General features: G+C 40.3%; 1 protein-coding gene across 2 annotated transcripts in view; it reads left to right on the forward strand.

The window, feature by feature from the left end:
- The first annotated feature begins 447 nt into the window (after positions 1 to 447).
- lasp1 (LIM and SH3 protein 1) overlaps positions 448 to 20,800 on the forward strand; it is a 30,824-nt gene continuing 10,471 nt past the window's right edge. The window contains exons 1-3 of one of the 2 annotated variants that reach the window (XM_014333458.2): positions 448 to 724; positions 10,450 to 10,544; positions 16,415 to 16,499. In XM_014333458.2, coding sequence (XP_014188944.1) covers positions 656 to 724; positions 10,450 to 10,544; positions 16,415 to 16,499 — 249 coding nt within the window. In that variant the 5' untranslated portion in view covers positions 448 to 655. The remainder of the gene's footprint in view (positions 725 to 10,449; positions 10,545 to 16,414; positions 16,500 to 20,800) is intronic. The other variant, XM_005921901.3, reaches the window with a different exon arrangement.

A 20,800-nucleotide genomic window follows, 5' to 3' on the forward strand; every position in this document is an offset into this window, starting at 1 on the left:
TGAAGTAGGGCATGTAGTGCAGTGAACGTGGCAGATGTGTAAAATTTGATGTGAGAAAACTGGATTGGTGAAGCACAAAAAAAGAAAAGGGAAAAAACCCTATAAAGATGATCGTACAAGTTTTCTATGCGAGCACAGATGGCGCAAATACGGTTAAGTTTGATATGCAAATGCACAGGCGACGATTGGACCTTCATACTGTTACAGAAAACTGAAATAATGTTGCTTCATTTCCAAGTAAAACAGTGCTATAATCCCAGTTAAATATATAAATGTACGAATGTTCTCGTTCCTTATTTTGTAGTAATATTTTTTCTTTTTCAGAAATAAAAACAAACATAAAAAAAACTAAAAAACGGATCCTCCTACACAACCTCTTCCCTTTCTGCTCGGACACGCGCAGTCGAGGGAGGAAGAGAGGGGGGCGGCGGGAGCGCGCTTTCCGTCTCTGGTTAGTGGACTGACAGCCAGCTGTGCAGCTACAACGACAACAACCTCCTGGATTTCCTACATACAACTAGATTAGAGTTGGTCTGCTACTGCTTCTAATCATACATTATAGCTGTTTTTCGGAGCAAACACTCGACGGCACACAGCTACGACCAGTATCATCGGCGTTTTCTGTGCTAACTAGCTAGAAGAGCATTCCTCCAACATGAATCCGTTGTGTAGCAGATGTAATCTAGTCGTTTACCCCACGGAAAAAGTGAATTGTCTGGACAAGGTAAGAACCGAAACCTTCTCGTTTTCGTATCTTTCTTTCTTAAATTAATGCTGATACACTGCCGTGGAGTGGTGCAGTGACTCAACTTATTTCAGCACCCCAAAAACTACAAATTTCACATATTTTTGTGAATGAATCGAACACCCCAGCTGGACAGGTATTTCGCTAGCCTTGTAGGCTAACGGCTAACTCACGTCTGGAAGGCGGCGGCACAACAGTGCGTACACTAAAATCAAATTAAACCGCATTGTGGTATTGGTGGGTTATCTTAAGGGACCGGAATTTGTATTTTTGTCCCAAAGATGATAGCCTCAAGCTGTGGTACGGATTTACCCCAACCAGCACTTCACAGTGCTTCCGGAGAGCCATGTCTAGTCTAGGCCTGGCTCCAACCGCTGCTTTGACGAAACCTGACAATCAACGTTTTTAACCTTGATGGCAGATTCATTGTGTGTATTTAAAAATTATCTATTAACGCACGATTTATAAAGAGAACGGTATAGTCCCGTTGTCATATTTTTCGTGTCCACTGTTGTTGAAGACAACGTGGACTGATGTGGACGTGTCTGTGTCTAATTCACTGGCTAATCCAGGTCAGGGATGATTAGTCGAGCAGCCTAGTTAGTTTTTAGGCAAAGTAGACGTATAATCTAATCAATTGTAGCCACAGTGGATCTGTCGAAGCTACCAATTTACACGGGAGCAACAACTGGTGTTAACATGGTGCTGCACGTCGTCTTCCTCTTTCCCTTTCAGCTTTGATGAGGCAAAGGTGTCCAGAATGTGTTGAATATTGCAGCAATCACTTCTAATGTAAATCTGTAAAGAGAGATTGCACTCGCTGTGTTGATCAGGGTGGGGTCTTGTTGCTTGATATATGATCCATAGGTTATATTTGACCAAAGAAGGACCTGGGGCAAGTACCTAATTTGTCTAATGGAAGTCTGAATGGTCAATGAAAATCAATGCCTGTTGAGTTGTCTTATCTGTTGGGCTTAACAGATGGAAAAGGTGTAGAAAGACACATTCACAAAGCAGTTTATCTAAAGGAACATCAGCTCCGACTGGATACGTTACTGCTCTGCTTCACGGTTGTCTTCCCCAAGTGCCCTGTATTCAAATACATTTACGTCTTCCTGCATAAGCACCGTAGTACAAGTCATTTTAGCATGCTAGAAAGTTAGTGTAAATGCGAGTCAAATTGCCTGAACTACAGCTTGAATGCAGGCTGTAATTCAGCCTGAAGGAGCGTGCATTCCAGCAGACAGACACTCCCGTAAAACGTGCTCTGTCAGTGGCCTGCTGTGCTATCTCCCTTCTCTGAACTGAGCACAGAAGTGTAGCCCGCCGTCTGTCTTAGCTGCCATTCCACATCAGCGCACACCCCCTTTTAGACATGCCAAAACAACCTCCCTTTCCCCTTCTCCATGGGACACACACACATTGCCATTCTATTTTTGTTTTAAGCAGCAGAGTTGACGATTTTTTTTTTCATGTACCAGGCTAGCTCAGGTGAATGCTCAGGGGCCTAAGGGCTCTGACACGTCTGTGTTTTTAATCTAAACCAAGTATCTTAACCTGACAAGCTTCTTCTTTTAATATCCCTCTTTTGAGAGGCTAAACCACATAGGCTTTTTTGTCTGACAGCTGCATTCCTGTATAGCGGGGTAGGGCCCCGCGGGCAGCCGAACACACGTAAAGACAGGAAGTGAATTTTAGTTCAAGCTGTTGTTGGTAACGGTTTTGCCTTGTCATTTGGCTTCCTTTGACTACCTAAAATGCTTGCTGGTAGTAATGAGACGAGATGCATATTTGGCTCTAGTGTCCGACTCGTATCTACCAGAGTGGCTTTTTGTCGCTTGAGTTGAGGGGAGCTTTTGAACTGTAGCCAGTGAAACTTTTAACAAGGAAGTGTTTTTTAAAAGCACAGGCTAATATGCAAATCACACTAGGTTCACTTTAAGTTGATATGCAATTCTTGGATAAATAAAATTATTGGTGTGTTTTATTAAGCGATAGATTCAACACTTTAGCGGGAAGTGTGGATTTTCAAGTTAAACTGAGTATCTGTGCAGAGTCACAGAAACACTCAAACAAGCTTTGCAGGAGTGTCTGTGAATTTATCATTGCCGCATGCTGTCTGCGTTTTGTATGACTGAAATATGCAAACTATTCCCACCCACAGGTGAAATGAAAGTTCTTGAACATCTTTAAGGGGGTTCATTAATAACTGTGACGTATGTGTGGTTGTGTTCACAAACTAGCTGAACTGGTTAATTAGTTCTGAAGTTTAAAGCTTTTTCAAATGTATGTAAATATTGTAAGAATGTGCGTTATGACGGCTTGTGTTTTATTAAGTATGTAAAACATGCACTACTTCGACATGTTTGGCTTGTGAGCCTGTTAGTTGGGTCAACATATTTTGATTGTTCTTTGGAATTTATTTGTTGAAACATGTCAGACACAGCTTTTATGCAACCAGTTATCTCCCACATGGTATCAAGTTTAGTAGGTAAGTCTCAGCCTAACTCTGAACAAGCAACCTTTTGACAGAAAGCCAGAAGATATACAGATTAGCCAAAGCCAGATGGGAACTTTATTTATATGAAAATGAAATGGAAAACTTTTATGGCGCAAACAAAGAAGAAATAGCATTGTATGTGCTTTATAAGTGCTTTTTATTTGTTATTTTATGTTTAAATGATTTCACATATTTAAACTGTGAGAATAGTGTTCTTGCAAACTGGGGAAAATTGAACAAATATCATGTCTTAATATTTGTACATGGCAATATATGATGCTATGGATATCTCTTTATTCATATAAGTAAATATAGACATGCAATACTGTAGTCACTCTAATTAAAACTGACATTTCATAAACATTTCATAGTTTGTTCATAAAAGCAGGCAGCTTCCCAATGACATGTTTTGGTTTCTTTGAAGTGGGACTGTTTGAGGACCTGATCCACAGTCTGTGTGTTACCTACAATGATGGTTAACGGCTCAGAAGCTAACCAACGTACTGCTGTGGATGGAGTCCACACCAAATTGCATTTATCCTCCTGAAAAATCAATACTGCTTTTATGTATGCTATATTTAGAAGTTTTTTACTGCTTTATCCACCATTAGACACCTCTTTCAAACGAGGAACTGAAGGCGCTGTGCTTGTAAAAGCGACCAGTCTCCATTGAAAAAACAGATCTACCACAGTCTCTGCTCAGTTAATGTTATAGTGTGACTTTAGTTTTTTAATAAGGTAACTTGGATCCAAACTAATATGCTAAACATAAACATTTACAGCAGTAGACCAACACCACCTGTTATCTGCTTGGAAGAACTGCTGTTCTCATCAACAATCTGGTCGTTTCAAAAAAAAGAGCAATTTCTTTCTTAATGTCTGGTTTATAACTTTGCATCTGACACGTTTTGTTGCTCTCTAACCAATCTTTTAGAGTTATGGCTAACTTGTGTCCCTTTTTTTTTTTACTGTCATTGTTAACAATGTGGTTAGTGTGTAATTCCTCTGCTGTGGAACAATAGTATCTAAGATGGGAGCTTCAGTTGTACTGCTCCCTTTCAATCCCTGGAAGTTGTTAGAAATCTGGTTAATGGTAATGTTGTTCAAATTGAGGTGCTCTGTACAGTTTATACTTAAGCGTGATATAAACTCTTCCTATGTACCGAGATGTGGTTTATAATTTATAAATTGCTCCTATTAAAAATCACAATAACAATTTTCTGGCTTGCAGAATAGTCTCCCTACTTCTAACATTAAACGCCTTACTGTTTGTAGGTTAGTCTTATGCAAATTTGTAATTCTGCAAAAGCTACACAATGTTGTGTAGGTTTAAAAAAAAAAATCTTAAAGGTAAAGTAATGTCTGTATTTTCACTCTGTTATTCTTGCTCCAATTTTTGCTCCTTACCTTAGTTTCAGAGGAACCTGTCTGCTGCCTTTGCCTATATTTAGACAGATTATTTTGAGAGCTGATTCATGTTATCCAAATGTCACAAGAGTTGAGGACTCTGTGCAGCCACTGCCACCAGTCACATCTCTTTGATGACTCAGAGTCACAAACACGCATTAAACTCACAATCGCCTGAGGTGTTGACTCGCCATCAAGTGGCCAGGTACTTCTGCTTGGTGTGAAGAAGCCAGTGCACATGTGGGGTTGGTTATCCCAAACTATTACATGCTTATTTGTACCTGCACACATTTCTTGACTATAGGGGTTTACATCTTGATTCTTGGGCCACAATTTTTGTTCATATTTTTGATTTTCCTTTAGAAGGGATTGGGGAAAAAAGAGGGAAAAATAGTTTTCCCGTACATCTGATGACTTGATCATGATTGCATTCTGAACAAAAAAAAACAAAATTTCAGCTGCTTTTTGGTCAAATTATTGACCAAAATGATTTTAAAGGAATGCGAAGAAGTATGTTCTGGCTTTTTCCATACCAGCTCACCTGGGTTCTTCAGGTTCATGAATTTTCTTGAACCTGAAAAAAACATGGAAATATCTGTTCATGGTACATAGCAAAATTCAAAAAGAATACCTGGCCATGTGATTTTCAGCATTTGAGTTTCTTGTGAACATTAGCCAACATATATTGTTTATTTTTGTCTGCACCAAGGGACAACATTGATAAATTCCTGCATGTATTCAAATAGATAGATGCCACTAAGTGTTTTACAAAAATCTAAATGACCTATCTAAGAATCTTAGGTTAGAGAAAGTTAATGATATACAAATGTCTGCTGCAGGAAATTAAAAACTAGTGGATATAATTATTATTAATGAAAGAATCTTTTTTCTTCTAATATAAATGTAAATAACCTTTTACCCTCACCAAATCACACAAAATTTCGCACATTTCACATGATTAGAGAGTTTATATGCAGATTATTTACACTTAAGCAGAAGTGTTTTGGCATTTCTTATCAACTCTGTCTCTTGTCTTTTCTGTAGTTTTGTTTCCCACACAGAAATATGTGTATGTTACACATTACAGTCTGGTGTAGTTTGAAAAGTTAATAGCATACTGGGGCATAGCCTGTCAAATCACAGTCTGCCTGCTGGACAGCAGCAATGCCCTGGGCCTGGGTAAAAATTAATGGTATCATTTGGGCTAATAATTAACCTGCCTACATTAATTCGTTAGTTTCCTATAATAGCACCAGCCAGATGTGTGAACTTTGTCTTTAGGCATGTGCTATCTTGTGGAAGACTAATCATTCACACTCGCAGAGCTGCTGTGCACTGTGGTGTGTGGTGTGTTGGTTTTGGCCACTGTTGGAGACAAACAGCCCTCACAGCATGTTTCAAACTATACCACTTCCCAAACTGTCTGTACTGAAGTTTAATTTCTGGATATTTAGCCATAGGTAGGGAAATATTTCATTATGGTACCAGGAGACATCCTTGGGTGCACTAAATTCCTCTCATGTCTAATATGGTGATTAACAGAGGACAGAAACATGCATATCCACTTAATGTGGAACATAGATAGTAATGAAACTGTTTTTGTGTTAAAGTGATAATGAGACTGTCAATTAATCAAATGGGAAAGTAACACCAGCCAAGCCCTTGAAAATGTGTCTGCTTTAGTGCCACTTAGGAGGTGCCCAAATGGTGTTTCCAACCAATATTTCTATTGAAAGCAATCATTTGGTTTTGTTTGCTTTACTATTGGACCATGGTGAGTGAGTAATCTGCCCTAATTATGTGCTAAATGTGAAATCAGAAGTGGTTGGCACAACAGGCCTGTGGTTGCTTTATGCTTTAAGCCGGGCACTTCTATCAGAATATTTTTAGTATGTTATAGTATGCATCTGGCCAGACTCTCAGTAAGTTTCCTCCTGATTTGTCTGCATAGACTGTGTGTTTAAAGGGTTACTGACCTGCCATACATCTACATGGGATTTTACTTGGTCCATTTGTATTTGACTCTTACTGAGAGGATGCTGTGAGGCTGAGTGAACGTCTCGGCTCTTGGCTCGATCGTTGGGTCCACACTGACACAAATACATCATGCATTAACACATATAACCTACATACAGTAATACACACATCCACCGACAGGGTTAATTCTCACGCGCACACAGACACAGGCGTACATACACAACTGCCCTTGAGCTGTGCTGATGCAGGGAGACGGAGCATTTTTTTTAAATGGTGTTTTATTTCTAGGGCTCTAGTTCTGCAGTGTCCTCATTTTACAGCTGACTGCCAGATCCTGTCTTGGCACCCAAGAGCCAGGTTTTCCTGGAGCTGGACAGGGCTAACTGCAGGATGACCTCGCTAACACATGGCTGGAATGTTTCTCTCATTCACATATTTTTGTTTGTCCATTTCTTTCTGACTGCTACCTACTCATCTTTTCATAGATAGGTGATAGCAGTTTGTTGGTGGTGTTAAAGAAGGCAGGGTTGAGTTGAGGGTTCACCCATGGTGCTATGTGCATGTATGGGTTTTTGCAAAAGGGATCTTATCAGTTGCCTCCCAGTGAGTCTTTAATCCTGCTGTTCAATGCCACTACCATTACCAACACTAGTCCTTGTTCAGCAAGCGTGGCATAGCAGTACCTGAAGCAGTTTTGCACCTGCTGCAGTTTCTTGTTTAGAGTAGCTCTCCAGGTCATGTAAAAAGCTGCAGTCCAGCATGGTGGAGATGGAGGTTGGTGTACTAGTGTGGAGAGCCACTGGTCACCCAGCAGATAGGGAAGGCCTTGGTTTAGCTGGTTAGGACCAGGGATGACCATGATATTTAAGTTGTAAAACATTATAATATTTTCACCTCAGTATTTATCTACTTTTTGTCTAAAATACAAATGTTCTTTTAACCAGTGTCTGGTTGGATGCACATTACCAAAAGAATACAGGAATTAAACTTAGACGCAGTGTTTTTGTGACATGATAAATACGCCATTCACAGAGAACCTACCTGGCTCTACCTTTGAATGTATGTCAGTAGTCTTTAATCCCACAAAAACAGTGTTGCACTGTATTGCCAGGGATAGATTTCTAGAAACAAAACAAATCCTGTTTTCCTTGCTTTTCTAACAATACCACTGAAACTTAGTCAGCTCAGGCATGATGTCACTTCCAATTCTGACATTTGACTTCAGATGAAAAAAAAAACTCAGCAGTAAGAGAGAACTTAATCCAGCATGAAATGTACCAGGTAACATTATCATGCTCCAAATCTCCCTTTAGGATAGTTGGGGAACTTCGAAGTTAAATAGTTGTGGAAGAATATCAACTAGTGGTTTTTTTTTTTGGTTTTTTTTTTATAAAAAGAGGGGGTTTTCCACTAGTAAATCAATCACTCTGTTCTCTCAGATAGATGGGGAAAAAAATAACCAAACACACTTGGAGGAGTGTCATTGCAACTAGGTGAACTGCCCAAGTAAAGTCAATATATAAAGAGTGTTCATATATCATACCAATACTCAGAATGTTCAGATTACACTAAGATGAGTGGCTGATATTTGCATTGTATCACATATTGGTGTTGAGTGACCACAATGATGTCATCTATGGCCACTGCTACGCCTAAAGATATGTCTGCTGTGGGCAGTAGGCTAAATGCATACTAAGCACTTAAAGTGTCATTGGTGGTCCTTTACTCTGTCCATGATGTTTAGGCTATAAATTTGAATATTTAGATCTTGCTGGAGCTGTATAATTTTCCCTCTTCAAAAGGCTTTGTTTCCTCGGTGCATTTCGGCACCTGTTTAGAGTCGTCTGCTAGTGATTAGTTCAGTTGAAGAGACTGTTTGCTTTGAACTGCCTGAGTAGGGTGTCTGCCACCCGAGAGGGTCATGTTGTCCAAGCAAAGGTCTCGGTTGATGAGGGTTGCCATGGTGGAATCTGGGTTAGCAGGTTGGGCAAGACTTAGGGATAGTTTGCTAAACAGATGAGTTCAGCAAACTTGTTCTCAAGGTCAATATTTATTCTAGGAAACAACGGGAGTATCAAGGTCCATGCTCCGCTCACGTGTGTGACTCAACAGAATTTTCATTTACACTTGTCTATTTAGGCTCCACATGGATAATTTATTACTAGTTTATTATTAAAGAATTGGAGGATTTTGGAAGGGATAATAATAGAGACTAATTAATAGTGACTATGATACTGGGCTGCTGCGTTGGAAGTAGATCAACCTGCAAAGATGGCTGCCAGCACAGCTGCAGATCAGCTGAAGCTATAGGAAATGGAATCTGCTTGCAGTATGCTGTTGTTTGTGAAGGGATTTGCCATTGTAGTTCTAGACAGAAGAAGGAAGAGCAGGAAAAAGTAACATGATGTGTCCATCTGCAGTTCCCCCAGGCTTCAGCTGGGTTGTAGTGGGATAAAGAGTTTGCATTCGAAGGCTTGGCACAGTGCGTTTGGCTGTGGATCACAGCTCTGCCGAGGAGAGCCGAGGCCTGATTTCCACTGTGTGCTGCTTCTTTTGTATGCCTCAGTACAGTATTGCTTACCCCCAGCTACAAACACCCATGCCAAACACATTCATACACTTGCTTGTTGTCAGTACACACCTCTCTGGGTGGGCTGTTAACATCCAGACAGAACAAAAGTTGATCTCAAAATCAACCTGAAGCCATATCTTTTGATTTGATAATTTCTGAAGCCTCCATTGTGCTGCATGTTTCCACTCATAATAGTGCCAGGATTGCATTGTCGATCTACAGCGTACATATGCAATAACCCTCAACATCATAGTGATTTATTCCAAGCACCCTGTAACACATCAAATTGCACTGCACACAACAGAACCTGATGTTGTATTTCCATATGCTTCTGTGGTTTTATCCTCTACTTTGAATCATCTTTTCCTTGTTGTTTGTTTGGAAGACTAGTGTTTAGTGTATGGGCAGTTGGTGTAGAAAGTGATAAAGAGTAGGTGAAAGAAAGAGAGGGAGGGCAAAGCGCCTCAAGGCCGTGTTAATAAGGACTCACTCTTTCTCTCTCACTCTCTCTTTATGTCTCTGCACTCCTCCCTTCATTCCCTTGATGATAGCAGGAACAGCCAGATCATTGCTTCACTGTCTGGCGTTTTCTTTCTCTTGCCCACCCCTCCCAAACATGATCCCTTCCTCTTGCTTTCTCCAGCTCCTTACTTTCATGTTTCCTCCCTCCTCTCGGTTTTCTCCAATCTTCAGTCCCTCTCTCTGAATCTTCAGGCTGCAAATCAGCCCAGTGCCAGAAGAGTGAAGAAGAGGAGGTATGAGGGCGAGTGGGTGGTAGGAAGGGAGAAAGGGTGGCTAGGGAGATGGAGGCACAACATCTTGTGACAATGGTAGGGGAATCGAAGAGTGGCCTGCACACCAAGCAGAGTCTCTGTAGCAAGTATATCGCTGCTTTCTTTGCACTTAACCTCATAGCTTATGGTAAAGGTGGGAAAATTTGTGACCACAAGAAAATAAACACATAAACTGTACAGCTATCCTTTTTTCACTCACACAAGAGTATCGAGACCTGCTTATAAATAACAAATACAGTTTGGTAGCAAAGTAGAAGTTGTTTTGTTTCTGACTCTTCAGTGCCAGCTGACGCAAAACTGCATTGCTTCACTTTTTTCACACAGACCTAACAGTTGTCCTAACTCTGTCATTTCACTTCCCTCTGTTTGCTGATGTATCAGCGTCTCTTTGTATACAAGTAAAATAAATCGAACTCTCCTTGCTTAACTTATTGTGTCCTCTCTGTTTTGACAGTATTGGCATAAAGGATGCTTCAGCTGCGAGGTCTGCAAAATGACTCTAAACATGAAGAATTACAAAGGCTTCGAGAAGAGACCATACTGCAATGCGTAAGTTGTCCCTAAGTTAATCACTTTGTGTGTGTCAGTGAACATGTCTCATGTTTTGCACTCAAGCAATTCAGCTTGCATCCCTAAGACGGAGTGACAGCAGTGTTTAATTTGTCCACAGCCTGAAATGGGACTCTGTTTGTGTGTGTGTGCTGCGACCCAACTAAGGCCCCTCTTTCCCTCCCTTGCCGGTTATCTGTAACTATTCCAGCTCCCCCTTCAGAGAAAACGCCTCGATGTGGTGTGGGAAAGTGCCTCCCTCCCTTCTCCTCGGTAGGGAAGGGGGGGGTATCAACAAAGGAAATTCCTTAAGTTCCTCTACAGTGACACAGGCGGACACTGAAAACTACCATGTCCGCTCACGCTTAAGCACTAAAGGCTCATCAGGAATTTGTGGAATTCCCCTCTCTCATTACTTATAATGATTTTCTTCTCCTCTGTGTGTGTTTGTGAGAGCTTGAGTGGAAGTTCAGAGAGGGAATGAAGGCAGGAGGCGTGGCTTCATGTTCTGACAAGCTCTTTTGCTGAACTGCCATTTTATTGTTGAGGAAATGACTCAAGACAACATGCTACCATTGTCACTTTCAACTTCAGTGTGAAAATAGAAGTAGTATGCTTGTTATTGTCAGCAGTGACATGTAGGATTTAGCTTCCTTTGTGATTAAAACCTTTGTTCGTTGGGGTTTTTGGGGGTGTACATTGACATTATAATATAGCCATTCCAGAGTTAAATGCTTCAAAGTAACTGCAAGTAAGTGCCAGAGGTTTCAAGATGACTGTCAAGCCAGAAGGACTTTGCAGTATCTCTCGAGCAGCTGGAGGGACACGAACATGTCGTATGTTTCATGTCATGGTGCGTATTTGTGCAGAAACAGAGTAAGAAAGGCATTTGAGAAATTCCCTGCCCCACCCCTTTTAAAAAAAGAAACTGAGATAAGAAAACCAAGTGTTGAACTGATTTGCTCATTTGATTAGAGCTTCACAGTCCAAACAGACAGGAGTGTAGAGTCTAACTTGATCGACTGGTAGAAACATACAAATGCTAAGGAAAAGTCTAAATGTTACGGTTTCATTTTTTGTTTTGAAACCACATTTTTCTTCTCAGTGTATTTGGCTGCTAAAAGTTGTTGCCTGTGCATGTTTTTTTTTAAATTTCCACATAAGCTGCTAACAACCATGTGCCCTGTCAGGTAATACAGGTGATGGCAGCTTGGTGTGGCCATTTAAAAAAAAAAAAAGTTTCCTTGTCTTTCTGTTCATTGATCTGAATCTGATTCCCTTTCTTCTCTGAAGTTGGAATATGTCTAACTGCTTGGGAAGCTGCAATTTAACCTGAGAAAGCGAGTTAGAAATGATTAACTGCCAAATGTGATAAGCAAAACCTGCCTTTAAATGCAAATCATTTCTGGGTTAAACTGCTGTGTAGGTCAGCCAGTTTATACAGTATACACGTGTATCTATCATCATATTTTGACCTTTTTTAACTGGAGAAGCAAAGGTCTTACTGCAACAAACAATAGCTCCAAGCTATAGTGGACTTTGAAACTGAGCCAACCAAATTGAATTGAACCTCTGATGTTTAACAGTTAATACTTGAGCTTTTCCTACTGAAACATTTACATCTCTGCATTTTTGTTGTCCCTGTATATAAATCAAAACTGCCATGTAAGCAGAACAATTAAAATACAATTAAAATAAAGCCATACAGGTGCTGTATACTCGTACAACTGTGCCTCCTCTGACTTTCCCTGTTGGCTTGATTTCAGCTGAGGTCTAATTATGCCACAATGAGTGTAAACACCTGTTTATAGGCCTAATTATAAGCTTATATACGATGATAATATGTGGTAATGTTAATGACTGTTATTAGTCGTAAAACATCTGTTCTTGTTTTAGTGTGTAACTCAGACTCTTATCACTACTTTCATTCACATTTATATTTAGCTTGTTGGCCTCCTACAGCAGGTGACATCTCATCCTACTATCCCATTTGTTTACTAAAAATTAAAATGGCCTCTTCTTTTCCCAATTTCTGCTTCCGATGTTCCCTTGGTAAGGCAGGGAGGCCCTTCAGAGCCTGTTTATTATGCCTCTTTCCGTTTGTTTAAAACAGCCTTGTTTGAGTAAACATCATCAGTGGAAGAGCTTGCTGCTACTTCAAGAAAGGAATGCAGCTCGCATCCCCTGTTATTCTGTGGGATAACGACTTTATCATTACTCCTCTATATTTGTACTTAGTAAGTGATATAGGCGCTGTTTATTTTCTCTGTATTCCCATCTACCTCCTCCCTGAGAATCTCTGGTTAGATAGTTAGAAGTGGTGGGAGATTAGGAGGATAAGTAGAGAGGATAATTCATTATTCCCCCCAGAGACTAAAGGAGCCAGAAATAATAGGATACTACCTTAATGGCTGATGTGATATTCATTTGAGCATCACACAGTGTTGTTATAGCGTCTCATGATTCCTTGATTTACTGTTATTTTTACAATGCAATTTCCTTACTTCCCCTGGACTTGGGCAATTTTCTCTATAGTCTAAGTATCTCGCCACCCTCATGAGATCGCTCATAACCAATAACCACCCTCCATAATATACATACTGTGTTTACATAAAATGAGCGATTTAGATTACTCTTGACTATAAGTGGGTGTATATTAGCTCAACAACTACAACTGTAAGGCCTCCATTTGTCTGGCTCTTGTTACTTTTCCCCCCATATTCTTTGGGCTTATATGTATCTAGTATCTGTGTCTACATTTTTATGTGCATAAAACGGCACACCCTCTTTGCTTTTCACCATGCTGTCCCCCCCAAACACACACAGCCAAGCACACACTATCAGTGCATCAAAGAGTTTGACAGGAACTCTTCAAAAGGAAACGTTTAATATGCACTACAAGCTCATTCATTCCAAAGAGGGCAGAGTTGCAAACTTATGTTCTAAGTGTCAGTTAGAAATTTATCACATTAAATTTTGCATTAATGTAATAATAATAATAACAATAATAATAATGGTGATAGTGTGGAATTAATGTACAAATGTAACAACAAGTTTTTTTTTAAAATCCCCTTGATTGTCACACTGTAGCTGATTATAGTAAAAATAATAATTACTATTATTTTGGTCAGTATGACAGTCCAAATCATATTGCACTTGAAAACTGTTCTTTTTAGTTAGTTAGGTTTTGATGATTGTGTCTTTTGACTCTGGCTCACAATAGCACCTCTAGTCTTTGTTCGCTCGCCTCCACTGTTTGAATGTTTCCGGGTACAGATGGGGGGGGGGTGAAGAAAGTCCTGGGCCACGGTCGAGCACCGGGTAGAAATGAGAGCTTCGTGGCTAAAATGGATGCAAACGAGTAATCCTTTTAAGCAAATTATTTTGAGTTCATAATTGATGCGGGAAAAAATTTAATTGATATTAAAATCTGATTTATTGTCTAACTCTATTGTCCATTGTCACAAGATAACTCAAGTTGATTTATTTTTATGCTGGAAGCTGACTGACAAAGAGACTGTTATCTGTTGCACATAGTGCAACTGTGTGTTTGTGTGTGTGTATTTTTGTGAGGCTGCTGTTCAGATTTCACAGTTAGCTGCCCCTCAGTTACGCATTGAACTTGTTGAGTAGGATGCTGTGTAAATGTAGATGAAATGTTCTTGCTGAATGATTCATTACAACCTTTCCAGGTCTCACAGGGTCAAGCTGGCCACAGCATCTCCTGGTTCCACTATTCAAACAGGCCTCTCCTCCATCACAGTAGGCAGCTTGTGTGTGTGTGTGTGATTACACATGCGTGGCCTCCTGACTACCCCACTCCCCTCCATTTTGATCACTCCCTGTTTAGCATTTGTGCATGTGTCACCCCTTTCCGTTTGCGACTTATTACCTTGTTATACAAGCTGACAGACAGATGAGTGTTCTTTTGACTCATTCATAGCCTCAAACTTGCACAGAATCATAAGCTTGGTTATACACACCGACAGAAAGACACACACACACACCTCTCAGATCTCACTGAGTCACTAAGCTTGTATCTGAAATTTAATGGCCCTTGAGTGCAACAGTTTACAGATACAAAGGTGACATAAACACAGTTAACACAGATCAGTTGCAAACTAGACACGCCCAGCTTTAGAAACAAAAAGCACATATTAGTTTCCCAGCTTTGATAAAGGCACACATACCCGGACAAATTTAAGGGATAGATTGCTTGTAAAATGACCTGTAGGGATGCTTGATAGCAGCCAGTTTGTAAAAATTTTCTCCATACAAATAGGCATTTGTCAGTGCAACTAGCATATTCTCAGAAAATTGCTAGTATGTACAAAGTACTGCTATTAAAAGGACAGATTCTTTAAAAAATATTTATATAGGGTCAAGGATCTGTAACGTTGTTGATGGATAAAAAAAAAAATTAGAGCAATAGTACCATGGCCTTTTTTCCCTTTAGACCACAAGGTTTTTTTGCTCCTTAATTTAGGATTTAATGTGGTAATTAATGTATGCACTCAGCTGTGAGTTGCTTGTGTACGATAAACAAACGAGGTTAGTGCGCTTCTATAGGAAAATGCCTTTTTGCTTTTATCACTATATGTCCGAGAGCAGTGAAAGTGTACTTTAATTTGCATGATTTGATTAGCTCACCTCGCCTTAGGTGCTAGGATAGCAAACCACTACATCTAAATGTGTAGATAAATGTTGCTTCAGGAAATTGAGAGCCGTATACCTCTGTGTGTAGATGGACACAGAAACGCTGTTTGGGTTGAAATTCCAGTTTCTGCTGTTGTCCAGATCTGACTACTTTTTTTCTACTTCCCGTTCTCCAAAATTGTCCCTTTTTAAAATTAGCTGGTGTATGCTGTAATTAGCTGTTGTCAAGGAAACCGTAAACATATTGCCTAAGTGGGTTACCCAGAGGCATGAAGACCGGTTAAAGATTTTTCGAGGTCACCCAGTGCTAAGAGGCAGGCTGGGAACTTCAGTTCATATGAGCTGTTAGATAAGCTGTTTGGGCTCTTCCGCTCCTGCTGGACTACTGCCATGTTCTTTTGCAGCCTTAAGGACCACACTGAACTGGCAGGCACAATTATTTGTGGACCTGAAGGCTACTTGTACTCAGAAGCCTCCAGTGTATAAAAACACTGAGTTATGCCACATATACACGCAAATGCACACATTAACTAGTGATTGCAGTTCATGCAGTCATTATGTAAGTATGTAATGAACAGCTTTTGCTTGGTGTGCTGCATGTGCGCATGCTTATGCTGACCAAAACAGTATTTATATTTGCTGTATGTTTTTCCAAACAGAGCATTTTCTCCTAAGCAGCTGGAGTTCCGATGGTTGTTACGGATCTGAGACTGCCAAGAAGATTCCCAGAATCAGTTGGGGGGGAATTGTCCCTTTGCGGTTTGCTGAAAGGAGCTGCTTATGACATCATCCACACTCGCCCATGATCTCTTTGACTCTGTTGCTGTGTTGGGTGCATGCTGTTCCTCTAGTGTGCCTATATGTGCATATATGTGTCAGGGTTTTTTTTTTCACACCTGCTATGGTTCGCCACAAAACATTGCAACCTTGAGCCCACACCTAGTTTCCTCTTTCTCAGAGTACCTTGGCTCTCACTGACAGAGCGTTGTGTGTTATACTGACATGCTTTTTGTATGCAGGGGCTCTTAACTCAACCTCAGGACCACCTTGAATAACAAATGACCCCAGAGTGGGGCCACAGACTGCACACTGCTTGACTTGTGCTGTTTTTCTAGTCTTGAGCGTCACAGTGAGAGTCTCAGTGGAAGCTGGCAGCTGCCTATGTGTGTCTACTATGTATTTACAATCTCTGCCGTTCTGTGTTTATTTTACAGACACTACCCCAAGTCAAGCTTCACCTGTGTGACTGACACTCCAGAGAACCTCCGCCTCAAACAGCAGAGCAAGATACAGAGCCAGGTAACCCATTGGGAATATCCATAATATTAACTGCTGAACTAAACTTCAGCTGTACAACATACGAGTATAACACTGTGCCATGTGTTTGTGCATAAGAGGCAGTAGAAAAGTATGCTTAATTTAAAAATTCAATGATGGTTAAACTTGGTAGTAAGTCTAACACGACCAGCTTTCAGATTACATTCTGTCTTGCTCCATTTTAGCGTCCGTCTGCATGCTCACTGCTTTAAAACAAAGCCCTGAGAAATCAAGCATGAAATTGACACAAGTAACACATTTGAAGCTGGGAGGCCCATAGTCATGCAAACTAAAACTGAGACAAACTAGAACAGAAACAACACAGCATTTCTAATCAAAAGATGTACAGACTGGAACATATGAAAAGGGGCCTTGCTTAAATGTGTTTTGCAAGAATTTCAGTTTCCCTTTATTGAGATTTGAAAAGAAAGTCTTGTTAGACAAGAAGACGTTGCGACATTTATGGCTGTAATACTGAATGTAAGCTCATTTGCTCAAGGACCTCATTATACCCACCATCCAGTGCATGTCAAAAAACACTCTACAACAAAGTTCACATCAATTTGCCCACTTTTTTCTGACCGCTGTTTCTGTTGTTCCCTTACATCTTTATTTTTTATTTTTTTGCAGTCTAGTGTATTGTCCACTTCCGCCACAGCTGGGTGGGTGCATGAGCGTATTGTGTGAGCGTTTGACATGCTCCCATGAATTTCCACTAAACAAAAGACTAACTGCTTATTTTAAATAGTTTAAATTTAGCTGATTCTTTTTTTCTTTTTCTTTTTTTGTAAATTAGGCTGGAGGCTGACGGCTATAGTCAACCTCACTTTTTCTAGCAGTGATACCCACTTGGCAGTGTTTAAAGTGGGCAAGATAATTGATTCCACTACCTTTATGTTGAAGCTTTGGTTACTAGTTATTTTGCAAATTATTCATATCAAATGTAAATTACTAAAACAAATATGCTAAAATCTGCTAGCTTAGCAGTATACAAAGTGAGTTGGTTCAAGAAGGGCAAACTGTTGCATTGGACGCTGTCCGTGCAGTTGTTTCCAAACATTTAGGTTAAAAGTGTTCAGTGTGTTTGTAGAAGGATGTAAACGGGGAGAAAATAAGGTGTAGTATCTAGGCCTTTTTTAATATCCTGCTTGTTTGAGGATTCCCCTTCACCAGTGTTCATGTGTTATAGCCTTTTGTTTACCATTTATGATGGTTACAAACTGGATTATATGGACTTACATTTTTGTGCTTTTATAGCGTATCATATTGATGTGGATACAATTTGCCAACATTCCTGTACTTTTAAAACCCACACCAAATTATTAATGCAGTTTGAATACTTCTTGTTGTACAGCAACACTCAGGGTTCACTGAGCTACCCAGTTTCTCTGCTCCTATTTTTCTGCAATTAGTAGCTTATCTTGGTCTAATTTGTAACCACAAAAAACACTAAGGTTGTTCTTGCAGTTGCTAAAATTACAAACACCCAAATGAATTATAATATGTTATAAAAAAAAAAAAGAAACCCCACTGACCAAAATATCCTCCTTAACTGGGTCATTCCTTATTGCCTTAATAGAAAAGAGAAAGCCAGAATAGAGAGTCGGGGAGATTTGTGCTCGCTAAAGACGGTTTTCCTCTTGAACTGCTTGCAGTTAAATTTGGATGTCAAATCATAGAGTAAGTTTAAAATATTAATATCTCTGTCCACAAACCTGTTATAGTAGGCATTCCACTGCCTTAAAATTTGTCATTTTCAGTTTCACTTCTCCAAATAATAGTAAGATGTCTGGGCTTTGTATAATAGAATTCCAGGAACTTGTCTACGTCCACTAAAGTAAGCACAGAAAAACACAAAAAACAACACACATTAACGCAGACGTACACAAAGATTAGAACAAATCTTTCAGCACAGTTTTAGTCTCTAATTAGAAAAAACTATGTGAGAGGTACAGCTGTTGAAGCCTCTTTACTTTGGAGAAAGAAAACGACACACAATCCACCAGGAAACCTGAAGGAGAAGCTTGTTTTTGCAGCTTGTTGTAGAAGAGAGCGCTGTACAGAGAGGCAGGCAGGGCATATCCATATCTTATCCAAAAGTCTGTGTCAAACACTAGAGATGAGTGGGGTGTGGATGTGACAGGGGGTTTTGCAGAGTATAGGGGTTTGGATAGCGGTCATATGGGGAGGGGGATGACTGAGGAATCAAGGGACAGATGGTGTTTTTCTACATGGATTGTGCATCCAAACAGCCCCCACAAAGACTCCATAATACTGAGAGAGAGTGTTATGCTAATGGTTTACTGTATCCAATAAGATCCATATAATAAATGCTAGTGCATGGCTGAATTTTAATCATTTTTTTTCTATAGCATTTCTTAACAGTTATAACATGCTTCATGATTTGAATGAAACACAAACATCAGAAATGTGCCGTAAATGCAGTAAATGCAGAGATGCATTCAAGCATGAATTCTTATTTATGATATAAATCGATGTTTAAAGAAAGGCTACCATATAAAACGAGTTTTCAGCAGGTGTTTGAAAATGAACCACTGAGTCAGCTGAACTGATGAATTGTAGATTTAGGTGCAACAACCTTAGAAGTGCCTCTGGATGTGAAAAATGATCAAGGAATAAGGTCTTCGCAGGTCTGCTGTATAAGGAGAAGTCTGGCCACTGAGAAGTACATGTGAAAAGTGAGCTACAAAAAACTGTATACACCCAAGTTTTTGGGTGACGGTAAAGGTTTGATTTTCTCAGTTAAAAGGAAAAGTGTTGCTGGTGATGACGGGTCAGTTTAACCACTGACCTCCACAGTGAAAGTTTCGGGGGCAGGAATTTCAGTTTTATCGAGGTTGAGATGGACAAAGAGTAGTGTGGGATGTTGTGACTTTTATTTCTCTTCTCATTTGCAGTTTAATGTCACAGTGGACAGGAAAATATGATTTGTGACAGGGGGGAAAAAAACACATGAGCCTTAAATTTGTCAAAAAGATTATTATTTTTTTTTTTTTTTTTTTTAAATCCCTTTAGCAAAGTTGTCACCTCCGTGCAGACGTTTTTGTGTTTTTTAGCTGAAGGGGTTGATTGTGCTGTCAGTTCAGCAGACACCCTTAAAGAAAAAACATCCTGTTAACTGCTGAATCTTTTGAGCTAAAGTTGTGTTTTTAAGGGCGCTTTTTAGGTGTTTCTGTGTCATCAAATTAAAGTTGAGGGGAGGTTTGTTTGTGGAGATCGGTAACTGTCTAACCCCTCACCACCACCACCACGCTGCCGCTACTGCGTTGCTACGAAACCTTATTGCTATGGTAGCAGGGTTTGTCACACCTCATTACTAGACTTTGTGGGGGGAAGACAGAAAGAAACAAGACAGAAAAGGAGAAAAAAAACTAGAGAGAAACGAATTGGGAAGGAGGAGAGGAAGAGCTATGAATTGCACATGAGAACATGAGAAGAGACGGGACGGCACCAACCAGAAAGAGGGAGGAGTGTGTGTGGTGAGAGAGTAAGAGATAAAAGTGAAATTCCCTTAGGAAGGAAGGCTGGTGGAATGCAAATAGAAGCAACGAGAAAGATTATGAGGAAAAGCTCCAGCTCTATGGGATGACTGACTGTTGCCGTTGAAGCAGTAAAATATGAATGAATGAAAAAGGAGCACAGCAAGAGCAGAGTGTGGGTGGGGAAAGAAAGCAGAGGTATGATTGGAGGAGAAGAAGCTGTTGCATAGATCCCAAAAGACAAAGGAGACAGGCTTGAGAAATAAAAAAAACATAAGGGGGATCACATATTGAACAGAGAAGAGCAAGGAATGAGTGACAAAGGTGGGTCGAGGTCACATTAATCTTCTTATCTGTGTGTGCATGCCTCAAAGCTGTATACAATTCCTCACTGAACGAGGATCAGCTATAGTTTTGCCTCATTTTCTCAGTGGACGTCACACCGAGGGTGACGGCAGATATGGACCAATTACAGCGCATCACCTACGCACTCGCGCACATTAGCTGTGAATCACAGTAACACTGTGTCACCACAAGGCTCCGGGAGATGAGAGGGAGGATTGGTCACTGTATTGAGCAGTGTCAGGCATTATGTGGATATCTGGGGGAGAGGATGCAAGGGTGAAGCTTTGTTTCCTGGTAATGGACTGTGCAAGCAGGCGCCCTCAGTCTTGGAGGAGTGCAGGAAATCAGTGCAGTCACCATGGAGGCAGGGACAGAGTTTCAGTGTGGGGGGTGGAGTCTAAAATTCTCAGAAAAGATGACAGAGAGAAGCGCTAAAAT

The sequence above is a fragment of the Haplochromis burtoni genome, unplaced genomic scaffold (genome assembly GCF_018398535.1).
Source record: "Haplochromis burtoni strain Fernald_Lab_line unplaced genomic scaffold, NCSU_Asbu1 Contig_52, whole genome shotgun sequence".
NCBI classification, from domain to species: domain Eukaryota; kingdom Metazoa; phylum Chordata; class Actinopteri; order Cichliformes; family Cichlidae; genus Haplochromis; species Haplochromis burtoni.